The sequence below is a fragment of the Condylura cristata genome, unplaced genomic scaffold (genome assembly GCF_000260355.1).
Source record: "Condylura cristata isolate star-nosed mole 26May11 unplaced genomic scaffold, ConCri1.0 scaffold00024, whole genome shotgun sequence".
Taxonomy (NCBI): domain Eukaryota; kingdom Metazoa; phylum Chordata; class Mammalia; order Eulipotyphla; family Talpidae; genus Condylura; species Condylura cristata.
In genome coordinates, this window is record NW_004567125.1 from 26,084,539 (window position 1) to 26,106,845 (window position 22,307).

The 22,307-nt window shown below is 39.1% G+C and overlaps 1 protein-coding gene across 4 annotated transcripts in view; it reads left to right on the forward strand.

Annotated features, from left to right (window-relative positions):
- Positions 1 to 22,307, forward strand: part of RGL1 (ral guanine nucleotide dissociation stimulator-like 1) — a 255,146-nt gene that overhangs the window by 152,404 nt on the left and 80,435 nt on the right. For all 4 annotated transcript variants that reach the window (XM_012729126.1, XM_004688562.2, XM_004688560.2 and 1 more), the window contains one exon: positions 18,040 to 18,248. In XM_012729126.1, coding sequence (XP_012584580.1) covers positions 18,040 to 18,248 — 209 coding nt within the window. The remainder of the gene's footprint in view (positions 1 to 18,039; positions 18,249 to 22,307) is intronic.

The window sequence follows — 22,307 nt, forward strand, 5'->3', positions numbered from 1 at the left end:
TGTCACTGAAAGTATTTTCCCAGCACTTTCCGGACAGAGTTATATCCAGTCAGGTATGCATGCTGTTTCAATATTCTTGAACCCCATATGCTATTTCACTGGTTCTTTTTTTTTTTCCAGTTCTTATTAAAAAAAACTTTATTTTTAATCTATCTACTTACATTATTGTTCATTTTATAACAATGTTTACTTCCCTCTCCCCCATCTGTCATCACCATACCCCCCACATTCCTCCCTCCTTCAGATCCCTCTCTGTCCCCCTCCCCTATAAGATCTCTGGTTTATAAATGATTCCTCCGACTACTAAAAATGGCGCTGGTTCCTTGATTTTGACTTGCCGAGGGATACTGGCTGAGCTTGTGTGATTGTTCACAGCTCCTCGCGTGGCCTAGCCTTTCCCTGTATGCCACGTGTGGATTGAGGGGTAGAGGGTGGTATGGGGAGCACCTTGGGTGAGCAGAGGGGGGTCCCAGCCATGGGAGCCTGCTGGCATGGCTCCCTCAGCATGGCTTTGGAGTTCGAGTGTGTGGGTTTGACTGTGAATGGCCAGTCGTGTGGCCTGGGAATTGCTCTGCCCTTTAGGCTGCCATGTCCTCATCTGTAAATTGTGATTATTGTGAGGATCATTTGAGACTGTGTGTATCAGAGAGGTCTGGATGTTATAATGGCTGAACATACAAAAGATGATATTATTCCCAATCTCAGTGTTTCCAATCAGAATGAAACATGTTTAGTAACACCACTGAACTTGATGTTTTCACTCCTCTGATCTGCTCTAGTGAGGAAGAAATCAAAGTGCTTGCTTCTACTCTAAATAAGACTGCTATTGATCAGCGAGTATAGAGCTAGTATAAAAATAGACCTTTGCTACCATAAGGTAGAAAGGAAGTTGGAAAGCAGAGTTGTAATACCAGAATTTTAGAAGGAGGAACTCAGGCACAAATAAAGGCAGATTATTGTATTTCAGTCATTACTTATTTTATTAAGTATCATTGGAATTCCTCTAGTATTGTTACTGGTTCTTAATCATAAATGTTTATTATAACATTGTAACCTGGGACTAAATCAGATGCCTCTGTCACAGGGATTTGGAATTAATAGTTTGGAGGTGGGCTAATGAATCTGTTTTCCATAAACACCCCAAGTGATTCTCATGACTCAGGGTTCAGCTTTTAAGAAACTCTTGGCTTCTATAGTAGTCCTCTGATGGCCTCCTCCCTTATTTTCATGTAGACACATGATATTTGATCATGATCTACTTACTTGTGATACCTTTTTCTTTTTAGATTTTATTTATTTTTTTTCATACAGAACTGGGGTGCAGGCATGGTGAGAGGATTCATCAGAGTCAGAGTGGGGAAGTACACTGCTGAGGGGAGCAGTGGGTGGGTCAGGAGAGGTCTGCTGCACCATGTGGATCACCTCGGGGTTGGGGATCCAACTGGCATGGCTCACTTGCAGTGCTGCACTTTAATCCTCTGCAAAATGAGGGGAAGGCCTTGCTGCACCTTTTAATGGCTTCCCATTGGTACTGGGTCAAAGAGCAACATTTTTCTGGGTAGCCTCAGCTCCTGCTACTCTCATCTGGTTCATTCTGCTTTGGCTACACCAGCATCTCTTTTCCTTGCAGGAACCAAGTTTCTTCCCACTTTAGGGCATTTGTACCTGCTGTTTCCTAGTCTGAGGTAATAGAGTAGGCCTCTGCCTTGGCCTGGTGAATGCCTGCATGTTCATTATGATCTCTCTTTCCTCACTGAAACTTCCCCTGATAACGAAGAGAAATTCTGATCCACTATGGTTTTTTTTGTTTGTTTGTTTCAGCATCTTTTAATGAGGAACAATGATCTCTGGTGTCAGTAGGCAGTTAACTGTTATCTGTTTAATATTTGTCTTCTCTGCTTAAATCTTGGCTTTTTGAGGCTAGGGACCAGGTCGGTGTTCACTTCAGTATCTGTAGTGTCATATAAGAATAAGTGAACAGATAAAAGTGGGATTTCCACTTAAGGTTTAACGACTGAGGCAGCAAGTTGGCCTCATTATAATGAAGAAATCATCAGATTTGGCATTTTGGAATGAGACATTGGAGCACTTTACTTATTTCAATAAAAACTTATTATATATTCAGGCATCAAACAGCCTTCTTTCTGTTCAAGGCTTAGAACCTGGCATGGGAGAAAGGGAATGTTAAAAACCTTCAAGTGGAATCCCTCGTTACTTTATATGATGTCTTTCATGCTGAAATGTTGGGAGTTTCTTGGAAGGCCAACACCTCGCAAGAAAACTTCTTGCAGTGTATTTACACTTATATCATGTAGCAGGCTGATTAACTTGTGCATTCATTTCCTTTGATACTCCCACTTGGAGTTGTAAGAAGTCAAAACAAGTGCATATTCCGACTCTCTTTTCAAAGCAGGCAGTTAAATCTGATAGAACAATGAGAGCAATGTCCAGAGAATGAGAGATTGCTGGTATGTATGGTCTGATCCAGCATATCAATCTCAAGGGGAAAGGAATTCTGGAGTTAGAAAAAAACCTCATGTGTGGGTTTGCTAGTCCTAAGTGGCCTATCAGCCTCTATTTTATTACCTACTGTTCTATATTCCTAAAGCAAAGTCAGAACTCTGTGACCACAGGAGCCCAACCCTACAAGGTGTCTTTCACATCAATTAAGAACATAAAGCTAGATCACTCTGGGAAGGGTGTGTATCAGAGGTATGATGGGGAATGCCCTGGGGGGAGGGGCGTTAACTAATACATAAAGAAGGACCCCAGAAGCTTATCAGTGGAATGCCTTATTGATAAGATTGAAAAGCTGACTGGGGAATCAGGACTTGATCTACCTACCAAGCTATCAGGAGATGAGAAACACAGTTCCACCCTTCCCCTGCTTCTACTTCACCTTTCCTTTTCTGCTTCCCCATATGACTAATGCTGTATGACTGGTTTATCAATAAAAAGGCTAGGATCTTGCATAACCAACTACAGAATTAATTGAGATTTAAAAAATTCTCAGAGGCGTTGTTTTGATAACCTCACTTCAGTTCCCAACTTCTCCGAAGAGATGTTTGCCTAAAATTTTTAGTTCATAAGACAGAATTTTATATTTTCCAGTAGATGGAGTTTAGTAAGCCTTTAAATTAGATTTTGAAAGTAATTTGCAACTGAATTCCAGCATTACTTTGCTTTTCACTCATTACTACAAGTTTATTGAGCCCCTGTTGTGAAGACATCATTTTGTACCCCAGTAGTGAATGAGACAGAAAATACCTCTTTTGTTGTGGAAATTATAGATGACAATCAAATCAACACTTTAGTGTTAGAAGGAAGTTAACCTGGATGGTGTGATCAGCCTAGTGGAGGTAGATGGGGCTGTGACATCAGAGGGGTAGTCTGGGGGGCTTATCTGCCAGGATGTGGACGAGGGTAAGACCCACATGGTAAGATGGGACTGAGCTGTATTTCAGGCAGAAGGAAAAAAATGCAAAGATCATAGATGTGATGTGCTGCTGTGTTTTAAGAACTAAAAAAAGAAAACCAGTGTCACTGGGGCTCAGAGAGGGAAGGAGAATTCCCACTGCTGGTGTTAAGGTCAAGGAGGTAGCCGGATGGGCCTTGACGACCCCGATGCAATCCCACGTGTCAGGAGAAGCCCGTGGGAAGCTCTTACCAAGAATGGGGTGTGCTTTTAAAAGCTCACAATGAATGTTCATAAGAACAATTTAGAAGGATGTATTAATTTGCACTAACTGTCCAGCTATAAGGTGATGATCAAGCATTGCATGCTTTTATTTCTGGAGGTACAGACTTGTATATATGTACATATATTTTTGATTGAATTTGAAAGAATCAAAAAGCAATTAGGAAGCATAGTATCGTTAGTTTCAAAAACTCGTTTTTATGAGTACAATTCTAAATTTATATTTATAGTCATTTAATATTCATGGAGCATTTACTGATGTGGCTATGGACTCATTTCTGTAGATATAAATACATGATCAGTTTTTGCCTTTATAGATTTTTTAAAAAGATTTATTTATTTATTCATATAGAACTGAGATATAGGCCAGAGGTGCAGGGGTTGAGAGGACTCACCAAAGACAGAGTAGGGAGCAGAACAGGCAGATTGAGGAACTACACTGCTGAGGGAAGCAGCGGGCAGGTCAGGAGAGGTCTACTGAGCCATGTGGTCACCTCCTGGCCGAACTCATGCTGAAGTGGCTGCAGCTTGTTTGCAGTGCTGCGCTTAGCCTGCTGCACCACCAGGAGGGCCCTGCATTTATAGATTTCATTGGAAAGTCAGGTCTAACATTGAGAAGAAAAATAAGAACTAGAGATAGATATTTGGGAATTAATATGATATTAGCCATATAAAACCATGGGGATAATTGTGTGGGATTTCCAAGAAGAGAATATTGAAGAAAAGAGACTTGAGGTTAGAAATGTCTCTATATGAGCTCTCCCTGGTGGTGCAGCAGGTTAAAGCACAGCACTAAGAAGCTAACGCCACTTCAGTATGAGTTCGATCCCAGCCCTGGAGGTGATCCACATGGTGTGGCAAACCTCTCCTGATGAGCCCCTGCTCCCCTCAGCAGTATATTTTGTCAGTTGGCCTGTTCTGCTCCCCACTCCATCTCTGGTGAATTCTCTGACTGCCCTGCACCTCTGGCCAGTACCCCAGTTCTGTGTGCATAAATAAATAAATCTTTGAGAAAAAAAAGAGATGTCTCTATACTGACTCTAAGTGTAGGGTGAGGAGCTGGTGATGAGTCTGTAGCATCGCAGAAGAGCCTTGAGGCTGAGAAGAGATTTCTGTGAATATTGAATCCAGACTGCTTGGACTAGAATCCTGGCTTTGGTCACCTTCTAACTCTAAGACTTGGGGCAAGTTATTTAGCTTCTCTGAGCTCAGTTTTCCATAAAACATCTGTGAAACAGAGAACATAAGTTTATCTTCTTTATAAGGTTATTATGGGGTACATACAAATTACTGAGACTTACTATTATTCTTTCGAAAGTGATGCTCATTAGTGAAATTGGTAGAGTTCCAGAAAGAAATTGGTGGTACTGATTCTATAGCAGTGCCACAGGGATTGAGTGCTGAAGTGTTTCTGTAGTTTTGACAATAAGGTGGCAGAGCGTAGAAGTAAACTCTGTAGACCAGTCTTGATACTTTTCCTTCTTGTACAAGACTCATTGGTTTCCATAGGCTAAACACAGAAGAAAGATCACATAATTTGCTGGAAAGTATCCCAGGTCACTGGCACGAGTGTTAATAATACCTTAGCTTATTACATAGTTCTTTTATGTCAAGCAGTTCAAAGCCTAGCCCACATATTTTTGTATCATCCTCACAACATCCAGGTGAATTAAGGAAGGTAAAGGTAATATTATTCCCAGTTTACTGGTGTGTAAACTAAGACTAAGGGAGTCACGTGGCTTTATGTAAACTTTTATTGGTAAACCAACTTCTCCTTTATCCCATCAATAAACATTACTCACCTTTGTTTTCACTTTGTTAAACATAGTATTTCTCAAAGGATAACTAGTGGGTCTTCTGCACTAAGAATCTACTGGGATGCCAGTAAAAATGCAGATCCTTGGCTTTTTTTCTCAGTACACTGCTCAGCATCTCTGGAATAGGGGCCGAGGAGTCGGTGAATCACCATTGCTGATTTTCTTGAAACCATTAGTATATTTAAGGAAACAGACAAATAAATCCCGGAACGTACATTGAAGTTAGTGACATTTTCCAAAAAAAAAAGTCTGAAAATATCTTTATTCAGAAACTTATCCTATCATAACTACTGCTTAAGAACCTTTCCTGAAATTATTCTCAGGTTTGTTTGTGAGTGGAGTAGTACCTTTGGTTAAAATAAGACTGATTTGAATAAGACTGATTTGACCTGTGCATGAATGGTGTGTTGATCTTGTACCAGAGCACAGCTGGCCAGGTCACAGGACAGTCATGGCTGAGGATTTGTGTCAGTTTGATCAGTGATCCCACTGTAATTAACTATTTGCGGTTAGGCATCATTAATAGAAAGAGTTGCTCTTTTTGTGTTTGTGGCACTTATGAATTTACATGCCATAATGAAATGAGACATATCTTTCTCTGGTATTTCCAGCAGGGCAGCAAACTGCTCTCTGGACCTTGAAGACTCTTAACTTGAGGCTAGACCCCTTGAGAGCAGCCTATGTCAGTGATACTCAGTCTGTGATGCTTCTAAGTCTGCTTTCTCCATTTTTAGATGAGTCAACATCTGGTCTACCTGGTTATTTTTGGCATCTCTGGCTCCCAGCTGCCACATAGTAGGTGCTCAACAAATCTTTGTTGAATGAATGAATTCACTCATGTGTATTTGGGAACTAACCAGAAACAATCAAATTAAAAAGTTTTTCTAGCCACCGCTGAGATACTTAACAGAAACTAATAAGAATTTGGTGATGGATTGAATTGGAACTAGAAATAGAATCCACTTCCCTATCATTTTCGCCCTGCCTTTCTACCTACCTTATGGTAGAATCTCAGGGTTGCAGGAAGTGCTTATTCCCATGTGTTCTGAAATTCTCCCTTTAAAGTCCCCATTTATTTACCTGACATTTATTTATTTTGTTAAGTATATACTAATACTGGACTATACACATAGATATACATATGTAGCTCTAGGTATATCTATATATTTCTATATATCCCTTTCCTTCCATACCATCAAATGAAAAATTCAGATTCATGTTGTAATTTCTACTGTTAGAAATTACATTTCCTTTGTGGGTTCCCTTAGCACCTCATTTGGGTTCTTTGCACAATGGAAGCTCTTTTAATGCTGTTTTTACTGACTGACATCAAGAGTGGGTCATGAGCCCTGGGAATGATGAACATATTACTAGGAGGAAAAATATTTTCTTTAAAACTGACATGCTGATATTTTTTACCTACACTTTTGACATGTTAAAATCTAGTGAGCAAAGTGATTGCTTTTTCAAGTACTTTTTTTTTTCATTTGCAGAAACTGGAGTTACATTTTTGCCTGCTATCAGTCCTTTTTACTTTCTACTTTCTTTCTTATTTGCTTTAAATGTCAGCCTTTACTAATCTGCTTGTTTGGCTATTATCATATTATTGTTCTGCATTGTTTTCTCTTTCTAAAAACCGGACCAGTTGTCTCTTGACTAGAGAGTAGACTTATAAAACTATCAGGTAGGAATTAATAATGTGGGTGTCAGAGCAGAGCATGAGTGTTACCTGTTGGTCCCTATACTGTTCTATCCTGTTATTCTTCATACAGGTGCTGACATTGTTCTGGCTTTTTTGGATGAAGTCCCTCCACTTTCTTAGGCTTACTCATTGCTGGAAACTATAATAATAAAGGAACTATTTGTTTCCTCCACAGATGTAGTTTGTAGTATTTTTCACACTTAGGTATTAAAGATTTCACCTAGGTGTTAAAGATTTCTTAGGTGGTAAGAGAGATGAGACCAAAGACCTAATTTGTGGTGAAAGTATTAGAGCAGGGAAAGTGAAAAGAGAAGGCTTTTAGTATTGCATACAATATTTTCTTTTATCTGTGGAATACCGAACAGCTAGTATAACTATTTTAACATGCTTTCAGATCTATTACCTAATTTGATCTCTTTCTTGCAGCAATGGGTTGGATTATATAGATTTTAGTCTCCTGGTTCTGATAGTCTTGGGTGTATAAATACAGACACCGAGTATCCAGTGCTTTTGTGCTTTAAGGTAACATGCTGTCGTAGAAAGACAGGGTTGGCTTGAAATACTGTCATTCTTTCTGATTGGTTGGGTAGCTTTGGATGAGGGCCTTCCCTTCGTTAAGACCTAAATTTTCTCAAAAAAAGTGAAAATAACTCCTATACCAGAGGGTTGAACCCTTAAGTTCACAGTGAAAATCTGTTAGTCCTCTGTTCTCTTCCCTTTCATTTAGGGCCTAAAGATGGTTTTCTTAGAATTAATTTACAGTTTATGAAGAACCATTATTAAGAAAACAAAAAGCCATTTGCTTCAATGTATTATTCAGAGAAATGTACTCAAGATGAGTAAATTGTTGTTCACACCTCATTCCCAACTTGATCACCTGATAATACTAAAAAGATCCCTGCTTGTTTAGCAGGTACCAATTCTATAAGCTCATGATAGGAATATTATCTGTGCCAAGTGCAGCAGTACTGGTAAGCCTCTTTGCCCAGAACTATCTCTATTTCCAGAGCTTTCTGGGAACTGTAAAGTCAAAATTTATAGGTGAATTTATAAGTCTGCATAAACTTTAAAGATGTCATGGAGCAGGGGGAAGGGACAAACTGGAGAGCCCTTACTTGAATTCTCAAATCTAACTAGTAATGGCTTTACTAGCATTTTGATAATGGGGCTTTGATTTTTGTGCTTAATCATTATGATAATAGGTGATAATAGTAGTGAGAACTAAGTGTTTGTTTAAAACTGAACCAATCCCTTGGGAAAGTGGGAAGGATAAGAGATTTTTTTTGAATGTGGTATGCAGAGTAAGAGTCAAACTAATTAAGTTTGGAAACAGCAGGCAGTGGCCATCCCTGCATCTCCCCCAAGGGCTGGTGAAGGAACACATTTTTAAGTCTCACAAGGAGATAAAGTGTAATGGAACTGTCTGTGGGATTTATGGCAGATTGGGAAAGTTGCTGGGCTCAAGGAAGGTTTTCCATTCATAGCAGACTACATTCACAGAGACTATTAGGTTGGACATTTTCAGACAGAGGTTGGCTGGGCTGCTGAAAAAAAAATGAATTCCAGAAAGCTAGGGCACCTGTTAACTTGTGACCTCAGGATATGATGTCTTCAGACAGCCAAGGCTCTTGACTAGAGTGCAAAGGGAGAGTTGTGAAGTTATGCAAGTTCACTGTGCGTACTAAACTGTATGTGACGATTTGTGATGTGTTTTGGCAAATGCAGCAGTCACTATTTCATTTCAAACCTCCCTCCCACCATGCAACTTGAAATCATTAAAATTCTCAGAATAACATGTGTTTTCTTCATTTTATAAAGTAGGTGACCAAAACATTGCAACTGTAAGTTATTGTCTTAGATTCCATGGTGAACTGGCCTCAGAGATGAAAATGGAACTCAGATTAATTCACAATAGCTTAATCTTCAGCATTTTGAATTTCAGTTAGAAAGTTAAAGGTATGATATACAAGTGAAATACTTGTATTTGAAAAATATAGTCAACAAACTTTCTAAAAATACTTAGTTTTGGAGTTTGTCCCCTTAAAAACGTGGGAATCTTTCAAGGAGGACCAGCATGTCAGAAATAAGATCTGTGACTGAGAGGATCGAATCTGGTATAGATTAATTTGGGACTAAGCAGATTTGCAGCTAGGAGTATTTTTTAGGAGATGGAAAACACAACTTCCTGTTTTCCATAGGAGACTTCCTGGATCTAGGAAACCCTGCTGAGACAGGATGGTGGAGGCGGCTGGGTTTTCTGTGTGATAAAACACTGGCTGTTGTTTATTATTACAACTCCCTTCACATTTTCCTGAGGATGAAAGGTACTCATCAGAGAAACCTGACTAAAATCTAGCCCATGGCCTCAAGCAGAGTCAACTCTTGGAGAATCTTGTCATTCTTTAGGGTACTCTCATGCACATCCTTCTTCTTGTGCACATTGCTGCACTTATCTACTTTTTTCCCTAGTTCAGAAGTACAATTTTTATTTTCTGTGAGGGCAAAGAACATAGCAACAATTCAAATGTCTTAACCATAGTAGGGAAAAATGTTCAACCAGTAGGAAGCTCTGTCATGAGTTTCCCACAGACATATACTGAGAGCTACTAGTCCAGTGACAAATCAATTCTCCCGAATAAAAATCTTGATTTGTAGCCAATATATTAGCTGGTTTCTGTGTTACAAATATTCCCACTCTGGCTGAGTTCATTATATCAACATTGATATCACTGAAAACAGAAGCGAGAAGGAGTGTGTATGGTTGGTTCTTGCCACTAGTGTAAGCTGATTTCGATACCAAGACTAGCCCCTGACCACTTGCATAATTATATATAAGAATCTGGCAGTAAACATTTCTTCTAGGTTCTCTGCCCAGAAATGTTGCCACAGATCCAATGATATATTTGCTACATTTGCAAATGCTTCTTCTAGCATTTGGTGTCTTTACTCATGGAACCTTGATTTTGGTATTCTTCCAGATGTCATTCTCAGACCTCTCCCCTTCCTGCCCATGCTCTCTGCCTGGAAAAGTGAAGCTATTTTTAACTGATGCCTTGTTCACGTGTTTTCATAATAGACCCCTCTCCACTCTCCCCGGCTTGTGCAGTGTACCATTGGAAGTCCAAAGTTACTACCAGTTCTGCATTTGTAAAGTGGAATTCAGTATCTGTGCATCACATCAATCTTACTATCCCCCTTAATTCTTTCTTTTTATTTTTAATAATAGTTTATTTTTACATCATTTTGTGGCTTTTTCCATCTCAGCTGCAATCCCCGTGGACTTCCCATTACCAATTCACCCATGTGCCATCACCATAATCCCATATACTTCCCTCCCCCCACCCATTTTTGATCCCATTCCCCACTCCACCCCCATAAAATGTCTCTGGTATATAATTGTTCATTATTCCACCCCCACCCCACCCTGTCCCTTTATGCTTCTGCTCTGAGTGAAACCATCCGGTATTTTTCTTTTTCTTTCTGACTTATTTCACTAAGTATTCTCCCTTTCAGCTCCATCCATGTTGCTGTAAAAGGCATGAGTTTATCTTTTTTGGTTGCTGAGTAATATTCCATTGTGTATATGTACCTTATCTTTTTAATTCAGTCATCTGCTTTTGGGCATTTGGGTTCATTCCATGTCTTTCCTATTGTAAAAAAGCAGCAATAAACAACCCCCTCAATTCTTTTTCATTTTGGGGTGTCACCACTGTCTATCCAGTCATCTACATTAGACTGCAGGTACAGATATCTGATTCTTTATTTTCCTTCATCTTCAGCCTCTACATCTAATTAGTCACTAATTAGATGATAGCTCCTATCAACTTCCTGCATATGTTCTTCCATGTAGCCCCCTTTCTGTCCCTAATATCACTGCACTAGGTTAGGCTCTTCCATTTGCTCATCTCAACAACTTTCCTACTGACTTTCTCAACTCTAAATTCTCCCATCAAGTCCATCTTCCACATTGTGACTTCTCTGATCATCCTTAACCTGATAGGAAATAGATAGTCTCAACTCAGTAGGATTCTACCCAAGTCCTCACAACCAGGTATTCCCTTTTCTTTCTAGCCAAGTCCTCATTCTCTTTATCCTATTGCTCCTGCCACCACGCCTTTCCCTGCCCACCCCACCTACTTTCTTCTTAATGCTTTGTTTGGTATTGACCTCTTTGTCTTGTGTGCCTACTGAACACTGTTAACGCTCACTCAGAATTTAAAACCCAGTCCATGCATCACTGACACAGGAAGCCATTTTTGCAACTGCCTGTGTGCTGGATCCCTCTCAAGTGGGAGGGACCGCCTATCTGCCTATCTCTCCGCCATTTCATTTACACTGTGTTACTTTGCTTTCTTTGTTTCTGTTTGCACCACCTTTCAGAACATCCTGGGTGTCAGAACTGTTAGCTCTGCTTTTATACCTGGGCAGCCTTGCACTGTGGTGTCTGTCCTATTGTTTAATACATATGTGGCTCAATAAGTAGATGAATAAGTAAAAGAGGGATGCATTCTGTGCATTTTTATAGGCTTGCCAGACTTGAAAGGACAGGTTGCAACACTGAATTTGAAATTCAGATAAATAACATAGTAGATCATGTTTTAGTATGAGTAGGTCCTAACTATCGCTATGTTGAGCATACTTATGCCTGTACATTTCAGTTTTTGGTTACTTATCTAAAAGTAAAATTTATGAGCATCCTGGCAACCTTAACCGTGCAAAAAAAACAAAAAAACAAAAAACAATTTCCTACCCAGAAATTCACAACCTTCAGAGGCTCACACTGAGTTTGACATCATTGCCCTAACATTACTTTAAATTAAATTTTTGTATTTTCTTCATTGTTATTAATTTTTTTATATACAATGTTAGATTTCTTCCCTCAGGGATAGTTCCCATAAATCTCCTACTGCCACATCACCAGTGAACCATCACCACAATCCCTTATGCCCTTTTCTCCCCTGCCCCGACCCTCCTTTTTCCTCCTCCCCTGCTGGATGCCTCAGAGCTATAGTTTGCTTGCAAGTTTTGTCTTTTTTTTTTTGAACCTTTGTCTGGTGTCTCTATATTCCTCCTATGAGTGAAACCATCCAATATTTTTCTTTTTCCTTCTGACTTATTTTACTGGGCATAATCCCTTCCAGCCCTATCCATGTTGCCACAAATGGCATGAGTTTATCTTTTTTAATCACTGATTATCTTTTTTAATCACTGTATTCCATTGTGTATATATATTATATCTCCTTGATCCAGTCATCTGTTTTGGGGCTGTTAGGTTGTTTCCATCTCTTAGCTATTGTAAATAGTGCTGCAGTATATATAGGAGTGCAGGTTTCCTTTTGAATTAATGTGTTTGTATCTTGTGAGTAGATCCTATGAGTGGAATTGCTGGATCATATTGTAGCTCCACTTTTAGTAGTTTGAGAAATCTCCACACAGTTTTCCATAGTGTTTGGGCCAGTTTGCATTCCCACCAGCAATATGAGAGGCTTTCTTTTTCTCTACATGCTTGCCAGCATTTGTTGTTGCATATTTTTAATACCGTCCTGGTGTTTTTGTATAGACTTTGCTTACCTTTCTCAATGTCCTGTGTGTAAATAGCTCACTTTTCATAGATGCCTTGCCATTTTGCTCTGTTACTTGCCATGCCAAACATGCTTTTCTTTGCTTGGCAAGGACATTTAACCTTACATTTAATCATGTGGACCTACTGTCAGAGGTGAGGAAGCTTGTCCATAGGTGACAAGAGCTTATTTCTGATTATCTCATGGCATGTCCTAGATTCTGCTGGTTTCTTGTGGCTGCTGGCTGGTTGTTGTGGGCATTTGAAAGGGGAGTATAAAATTTATCCTGCATATTTTTGGATGAACATAGGAGTATCAACCTTGGGTATGGGTGTCAGCTTTTCTTTGGGATTCAGGCTGGAAGAGTATTCAGGATTTGCTTTCCAGCTCTGGCCAGGATGTTTGAGAACTGCTGTACCCAGAGACTGAGGGTGACTTAGAGAAGGACTTTGTACTGTCACCAATCTAATGATGCTGTTTATTTAGCACATTCCCTGTTCAAAATATCAGATGACTGAAGTATTATTTTGATTGAAGAATTTTTTTTTATTAGAAACTCCCAAGATGTTAAGTGTATACTTTAGAAGGCAAAAGGATATTTTTCTCCATGACTGAAAGTAGAATTGAGATATTTGATCTCAAATTCTCTTTCTCTTTTCCCCTCAACCGCCAAACTGATAATTATGGAAATTCTGAGGCTGGGGCACTTGGGTAGAGTTTAAATATTTACCCCACAGGAGTCAGACATGTCCTTTTACAGAAAACTGAATTCTAATGGCAGAAAGATTGGCCAAAAGAACAATCATGAAACATTTTTGTGGCCTCAGTATCATGGTCTTGTCAATAAAGCGATGGCCTCTGATTCAATCCAGATTGAGCTGTTTCCTGTTAGCGTGCTAACCCAGAGGGCAGGCCCAGCCCTCATGTCTTGCTCTGAGTCTGGGTTATTAAACACGTGTCTGCCTAGTCTCTCCCCGCCCCCTTCCATCTATTACTTTTCTTCCAAATTAGAATTTAGAAATATTGCAAACCAAACATACCCTATAATCTCTTAAAAAGAGATTATATAGCTGTTGAATATTTTGCTACAAACATGAAACTGAAATTTTAGATGCTCTGATATGGTCAGGAGACATGCCTGTCTTTGTGTGTGTGTGTGTGTGTCTTTCACTTTTGTAGAACTTTTTTTTTCAGTTTAGCTATAGTCACTAACCAGGTTTTTTAAAAGAATGTTTGCTTCGGGCCCTCCCTGTTGGCACAGTAGTTTAAAGCACAGTGCTATAAAGCTAACGCAGCCACTGCAGCACAGGTTCAATCCCTGGCCAGGGAGGTGACCCACATGGCAAGGCAGACCTTTTCTGACCTGCCCGCTGCTCCCCTCAGAGTGTATTTCAGTCTGTCTGCCTGTTCAGCTCCCCACTGAGTATGTGGTGAATCCTCTTACCCTCTGCACCTCTGGCTTATACCCTAGTTCTGTATGCATAAATAAATAAATCTTTAAAAAAAATAATGCTTCATCAAAGTGTACTCTCTTTGAGTGATGGTGAATTAGAACTTATCTGCAGATGCCTGGTCTCCCTTCTATGACAAGTAGATATTAGGGAGCGTGGCCAAGATGCAGAAAACAACCATAACACAAGTGCTGGGTACCCTAACTTGCACAGCCAACATATGGAAATGATTTTAGTCACTAGGGCGGCCTCTGTCCTTCCCTTTGTGGTGTTATGATCACTGCTCATTCATTGCACTTAGAGAATGATTTTTTTTATAACAGTTTATTTTTACATCATTTGTACATTTTTTTTCCACCTCAATTGTAATCCCCGCGGGTTTCCCATCACCAAGTCATCCGTGTGCCATCACCAAAATCCCATGCATTCCCCCCCCCCCCCCCCGTTTCTGATCCCATTCCCCACTCCACCCCTGCAAAATGTCTCTGGTATATGGTTGTTCATTATTTTTGTTATTTTCTCGCCTGGTCCATTATACTCCTGCTATGAGCGAAACCATCCAGTGTTTTTCTTTCTTAGAGAATGATTTTTAAATCCATCTATTCAAAGTATTTTATTATCCCACTGTTAGCTCAAATATGATTCTTCCTAATGTGCAGATGCAAATAACTGAGGGAAAAAAACTGTCAAAGAGGCTTACAGGGATCAGGCAGGCAAACTGAGATTTTCTGTTTCGGACTAAGAGGAAGACTGACAGGAAGCGACTGGGTTAATGAGCAACACGATTCCATCCCCAAGGGAGAGGTTCAACTTCCTGCCAACTCTGCCTTCTGGCAGGAAAAGGGACCCACTTTATCAGGGCCTGTGACAAGCATTTTCTCTGGGTTTGAATTTGTGGCTGCATAAATGCTTGGGGGAAAATTAGTCCTTTAAGTAGTTATAACTTTCTGTAAGAAAAGATTTCGTCTTAAAGCGGAATTTGCATTGCAAGTAAAATAAGAATCATCAAATTACAGAGTTGCTAAGGAAATGCTGCTACTGTCAGAAGTGAGGAAGCTTGATTTCGAATTGGAGCCTGAATATCCCTAAAGGCTTAGAAGCCACCCTTTTTGAAATTGATGTATATATTATAACTACTACTTTTTTTTTTTTTTAAAGATTTATTTATTTATTCATACAGAACTGGGGTACAGGCCAGAGGCTCAGGGGCGGTGAGAGGCTTCACCAGAGACAGAGTGGGGAGCAGAACAGGCAGATCGATGAAGTACACTGCTGAGAGGAGCAGCGGGCGGGTCAGGAGAGGTCTGGCTCGCCATGTGGTCTCCTCCGGGGCAGGCGGCAGGCGGGAATCGAACTCATACAGAAGTGGCTTCAGATTCTCAGTGCTGTGCTTTAACCCGCTGCGCCACCAGGGAGGGCCTATAACTACTACTTTTTAATATCAGGTTGATAACTGTTTTGACCAGGTCATTTGAAATGACACCTTAAAACATACACAATAGCCCTAAATTTTGGTGTTAAGAGAGATAAAGGGAATGCCAATATTTGGAGCTAAATGTCACCATATTTTATCATATCTTGATTTGTTTTTTTTGAAGTGACAGTGCTAATGTGAGTCAAGTTTTCAATGTGCCACAGTTACTTACTAAGCTAACGTTTTCCATGATAGTTCCTTCTCATATTCTGCAAGAGACTCTCAGAATAAGGGAAAATCCATTTTGAAATGTCCTATAGTATATCTTTCTTTTGGAGTTTCATAACATATGTTAGGATATTAAAGAGTAAGACATTCTACAGGAAAGAAATGTGTCTTTCTTTGTTGAACTCTGTAGTTCCCAAACTTGACCACAGGAACTAGCAGTTTATACAGCTTACACTCAGGGCAACACTATACCGGGTAATTTAAAATGTAATTAGATTTTGAACCCATGGGTCTTTTTCATTTGTTGTTTCTGACCGAAGTTAATTGAAGCTGCAGAGATGTATGGAGACTGTTCTAGAACTACATATACAATGATAAGGAACAATTACTTGACCTCAATTTAAGTCATCGGGATTAAAGAAAGATTTGGTATTTTGCTGGAAATAGATCCCTCTTCTTAGGAAACCCAACATATCTTTTGAAAATTGATTGTGTATAGAAATAAAGTCACCTACCACATAAGCTGTAGTCTTAACAATAATTCCAATTAGCGGTTAGACATGGTGACATTAAGCCATTCCAGCCCCCTGTAAAGCAGCTGCCCCCATGGTGGTCTTGCTGACAGCAATCTTCGCTGTTAATTTCCTTCCAGTGGTTGAACTTCTGACAGGCCAGGTGAAGAAAAGTAAATATGGCACCATTTAAACATAATTTTCTCATTTCAAGATTCAGTTCTGTCTTCTTTATCTCTCCTTTCATTTTCACGGGTCTGAGCATTTCAATTTAGGAAAATCTATATAGAAAGCAATTCAAACTTACAATTCAGAGAAACCAACAAGTGTTTGTCACCTCACTTGCAATGATTTTTGTTTTAGAAAAAGATCCTTTCACTAGATCATCTTCTCTTGTACCTTTGTATAGGACAAACTAAACTTTGAAACTTGTGTCCATGTTTAATTGGTTAGGCACAGATCATATTGAAAGGTGTAAGACACACCCATATTTTTCTTTAATTTAGTTTTTAGGCTTACAGATTTTATCACTAATCACCTCTTCAGTGTTCTGGTTTATGTTTCCCAAGATGCAAGTATTCCTACCTGTGTTAGCCACATGTTGGGCTTATGTGATCATGTGATAGCTACTTCTCACCAGCAAATGTATTCCTTTGCACATTGCATGTCTCCAATGATGGTGTGTGTGTGTGTGTGGGGGGGGCTGTATTTACCCCACCCCCTTCTTCTGCATCACTTTCCCGAAATCAGCCAGTGCTGCAGATATAACCACTTTTCAGTCACCTGTGCTGACTTTCAGTCACCTGTGCTGATGGTCATTGCTATGGAATCAGAAATTATGTTGCCTTCTGTGTGCTGAAGGATCATGGTCAGAGCTGCTTAGATTTCCATGGAGATCATGCTTCTCACATGGCAGATTATTCTAGCTATAAACTTGATGTCAGCTGGCTCACACAAATCCAAAGGATGAATTATCAACTCTTCAAAGCCAGTGTGAGCTGGCTCCATGGCACCACTGCAGAAGCTTTTAAGGATGAGTTTGGAAATTTACCAGGGATTAACACAGAAGGAATGATTGATAACATTTGCTAAACTCAATCTTGGGGTCATAGGAAGCAGTCCTGATAAAATATGTTAGCAGCCTAGTTCTTTATAGTAGAATAAGTGAAGCAAATGCACTATTATGAAGTACCATTTCTACTAGAGGAGAACACACACACACACACACAGAACTTTTTATACTTACAATTGAGAGACTTGCCTGTGTGCCTGTGGGAATTAAGTAAGATCAAGGGAGACAGGACCAGCTATAATTTAACTATTTTACTATTTTTGGTTCTTCTTAAAAAAAAAAAAGATTTCTTTATGCATACAGAACTGGGGTACAGGCCAGAGGTACAGGGGCAGTGAGAGGATTCACCAGATACAGAGTGGGGAGCAGAACAGGCAGCTGACGGGAGAACACACTGCTGAGGGGAGCAGCAGGCGAGACAGGAGAGGTCTGCTGCATGTGGGTCAGCTCCAGGGCCTGGGATGGAACACTCACTGAAGCGGCTCCGGCCAGCTTACAGTGTTGTGTCTTAACCTGTTGCACCACCAGGGAGGGCCTGACTTTACTTTCTTTCCTCCCATTCATGATCATGACTTTCTTGTACAGGTTGAAGGGGACCAGTTGCCTCCAGGACACACAGTCAGTCAGTATGAGACCTGTAAGATCAGGACCATCAAAGCTGGCACCTTGGAGAAACTTGTGGAGAACCTGCTGACTGCTTTTGGGGACAATGACTTCACCTATATCAGCATCTTCCTGTCAACATACAGAGGCTTTGCCTCTACTAAAGAAGTGCTGGAGCTGCTACTGGACAGGTAAGAAGGGGAAAGAGTGGAGAGGTGATCAGAATGCTTTCAGGGTGCAGGCTCTGAATCACCTGCAGTTGGTGGGCTGATAGAGATGGATGAGGAAGATGTACTGAAGGGATGATCTTTGGAACAGATGCCATAAATATTGTTCCAAAGCCACTTTATGGGCTATTTCTGGTAAAAATATCTCATAAAAATATGTAAGAGTCAAGAGTACATACTGGATGACAAGACTCCATTGTAATAGATTTCAGTGCCTATGTGCCACCCTAATATTTTCTCTATATTTTTCCATATTTATATAATGCCAATAAATAATTCATTTAGCTAGGAATTGTGTTGTGAGAATTCAGTGTAATCATATGTATGAATTGGGGGCTTAGTGAGCCCATCAGAAGCAGCTGGCTGGTGGCGCAGTGATGGTGATGATGATGATGATGATGGTGGTGATGGTGATGATGATGATGATCATGGTGGTGATGATGATGTTGATGATTATGATGGTGGTGATGATGATGGTGGTGATGATGATGGTGGTGATAATGATGATGGTGGTAGTGGTGATCATAGTGATGATGATGGTGGTAATGATGATGATGATGATGATGATCGTGGTGATGGTGGTGATGATGACGACTGTTATTCTCACCACCCATTGGCTACTTCAGGGATCTTCACTCCTCAGCCTTGATACATGATAAGTCACATGTTTATATAGCGTTTGGGCAGTATACATTATTTTTCAAACATTGATAATGATATTCTTACTCATCTTATTTTTATTTATAGTTAAGGCTAGTTTTTAAGGAATTATTAAATCAGTTTGATAATAATAAGAAGTAAATTCTCAGCCAAGCCACTGTTTTAGAAACATGAGGCTTCTCACCTGAATCCTTATGCTGAGGCTTCTTGCATAAAGAAAGAAATGAGATAGGGTGTTTTTGTCACAGTTATTGAATATTGATTTTGAACTAGATTTTTAAATTGTGAACATAATATATGCTCATGTTAAAAACCCTTACGCCATCCTGAAGTATAAAAAGAAACAGTATTTCCTCATAGTGCTACTCTTCCCCAAATAACACTTACTAGGTTTAAAAAATGCATAGAGGTAGAAAATTAATCAAATAGGCAGATGCATATCATAACACATTTCAAAAAATAAAATTAACCCATGTATAAAGTGAAAAGTTCAAACAATTTAGAAAATTATAAATAAAAAGTCAGAATTTCCCTTTACCCAGTACATAAAGGGCTTAGAATATTTGCTGGCATATTGAAAGTTCAAGAAATATGACTTCTTATTATTTCAACATATCGAGATTTACCATATTCTTTTTAGTGGTGTTAATGATATTTATTGATTGGATTTTTCTATGGATGGACAATTAAGTTCTTAAGAGGTTTTTTTATTTGGATTTTTTTTTAATAAGGTCACAAAGAGTGCCTTGGAATATCTTTTGAGTACTTTTTTGAGAATTCTAAAGGATCAAATTAGAAAATGATTGATGGGTCAAATTGTATAAACATGTTAAACTGAAAGGTGCTGCTTGACTGTTCTTCAGTAGCCCTGCTATGCACATTCATGTTCTGGCCCCTTGCTTTTCCATGAACATTCTGGGTGTTTCCATATATACTCTGAAAACTCTCTGCCATGATCCATCCATTGAAAAACAGCTTATAGTTTTTAAATATTTTATCTCTTGCAGTGAGGGCTGGCATTTAAAACAATATGCATTGGGTTTTTTATGTGTATTCTGTGAAGTGTCTTCTCAGATCCTGAATTTTATTTTGGACTATTGTCATTGATTTATTGATCATCCAATAACGGCTTGGTATATGAGCAAATTTAGGGTTATTTTCTTGTTTATGATTTATTGGAATTTTTTTTCTACTCTATCCCTTGGCTTGTTAATATTTCTTATAAAAACATTTAGGACCCTTCCTGGTGGTACAATGGGTTAAAGCACAGCACTAAGAAGCTAAAGCCACTTCAGTGTGAGTTTGATCCCCGCCCACCCCGGAGATGATCCACATGGTGCGGCAGACCACTCCTGACCTGTCCCGCTGCTGCCCTCAGCAGTGTCTTAACATATCTGCCTGTTCTGCCTCCCACTCTGTCTCTGGTGAATCCTCTCCCAAACCTTGCACCTCTCACCTGTACCCCAGTACTGTATGCACAAATAAATAAGTCTTTAAAAGAAACATTTAAAAATGTTTATGCAGTCTACCAGTCTTAAAAAAGACCTTTAATAATTAATAACCAATGTGATCAGGTTATCACTAGTATTGCTTTTTTTCTCAAGGTTTTTGCCTAAGAAATTCATATAAAGTGAAATCATTTGGATCAATGGTGGTTTGTATTTTATATTCAGGAACATTCACAGAATTCCCGTCCTTTATCATACATGGACCTGGTTCTATAATTGGACTTCATTCAACACGGATAGGAAGTCCTGTCGTTTTTTGCATAACAGCACTTAAAATACTAAGCCTGGCATCTAAACCTGTGGGATTAGTGAGTCATTTCTCCTGTAGTTTGTTTGCTTATATAATATCTCACCCTTATAAATAGAACCAGAAGATTGTATGAATTTTCTTTTTCCCATTTCATATTTACAAAAAAGAGACCGTGTGTTCTTGGCAGACAGTAAGAGGAACTAGACAACAGATCAAAACCCCTCCAACTTTTCTTTGGAATTGGTAACCTTTTCTATGTATGGGATTATGCCATTGATAATAGGCCACAGATGTCTAGCACACCAAATAAAGGATGCATGTGAACCCCAGCTGTTCATCATAAATAGTGGACACACAAAGGAACTAGAGTGTTTAGTCTGTGGCTAGTGGACATCCAGCCTTCAGTTGATGGTTGGCTTTTAACCTTCCCCTTGTTCTCCTAGTTTACTGGATAGACACCTTTAGATGCTAAAATATAATTAGATGACAATTATTAAATAACAGAATCAACATGAGTTCACATTATACTTAATCCAAATTATCGTTCATGATATAACTGGATGAAGAGTTAATATTTAATTTGAATCATTTGGATGGGACTGGAATTTCGTCTTAAAGTGCCCTGTGCTGCTTTTGAAATAAGTGGATTCAGCAAGTGCTCAATAGCCATGTAATCTCTACAAAATACCATATGGGTGAAATTGACTGTAAGATTTGGTTGGTTCTCACCTGTGTGGTGAATTTACGTGAAGTCACTGGTACTTAACCTTCCACATCATTTATTTTCATAATTTTATTTTCTTAGAGAGGGTGCTTTAAATTACATATGGTAACCCCCCAAGAAAAACCCCCACAAAAACCATATGTACCTATTCTTAAGAACTTAATGTTTTACTGAAAAAGACTTATATTAATAAAAGAAACGGACCACTAAAAGCCTATAAGTTGTTTTTTTTTAAATTTTTTTAATTTTATTTTTACATCTTACATCCTGTACAGAAGTTCAGAGAAATTAATTCCATTTATGTTGCCACTACAGAAACTATTTGTCCATCTTTGTACAGACTTCAGTATAAATATCCCTTCCTTACAAAAAAAAAAAAATCCCTTCCTTAGATATTGATCTTGTGGCCAGATGTTAATCCTTGCTTGATTTTAACAAGAATACAGATTTCATGAAACACTGGGTTCTTAAGTTGGTGGTTGGGATTTTTATGTATATAGTTGGGAGGTAAATAATTAAATTGCACTTATTTTATCTGAAGAGAAGCTTGATACACTATTTTCTTAGTTAATTGTGATAGAATTGTTGGTGGGTCTCTGGTGTATTTTTTTTTCCCTTGATTTTTCTGTTTCTTATTGCCAGATAGCTTATCTTCTGTGACACTGACACTGAGAAGTTATTAGAGGATGAGCTAATCCGAACCAGTCAAGAATGGATTGAAGGCAGATGCTGCAGTGTTTATTTCCTGCCAGGGAAAAGCTTATTTGATGTTAAGCTTTGATTTTCCTTAAAACTCCCAATCATGTGGCTTTTCTCATATGGAATGATTTGGGTTTTTTTTTTTTTTTTTGATATGTTTAAAAATTTTTTTTTATAGATTT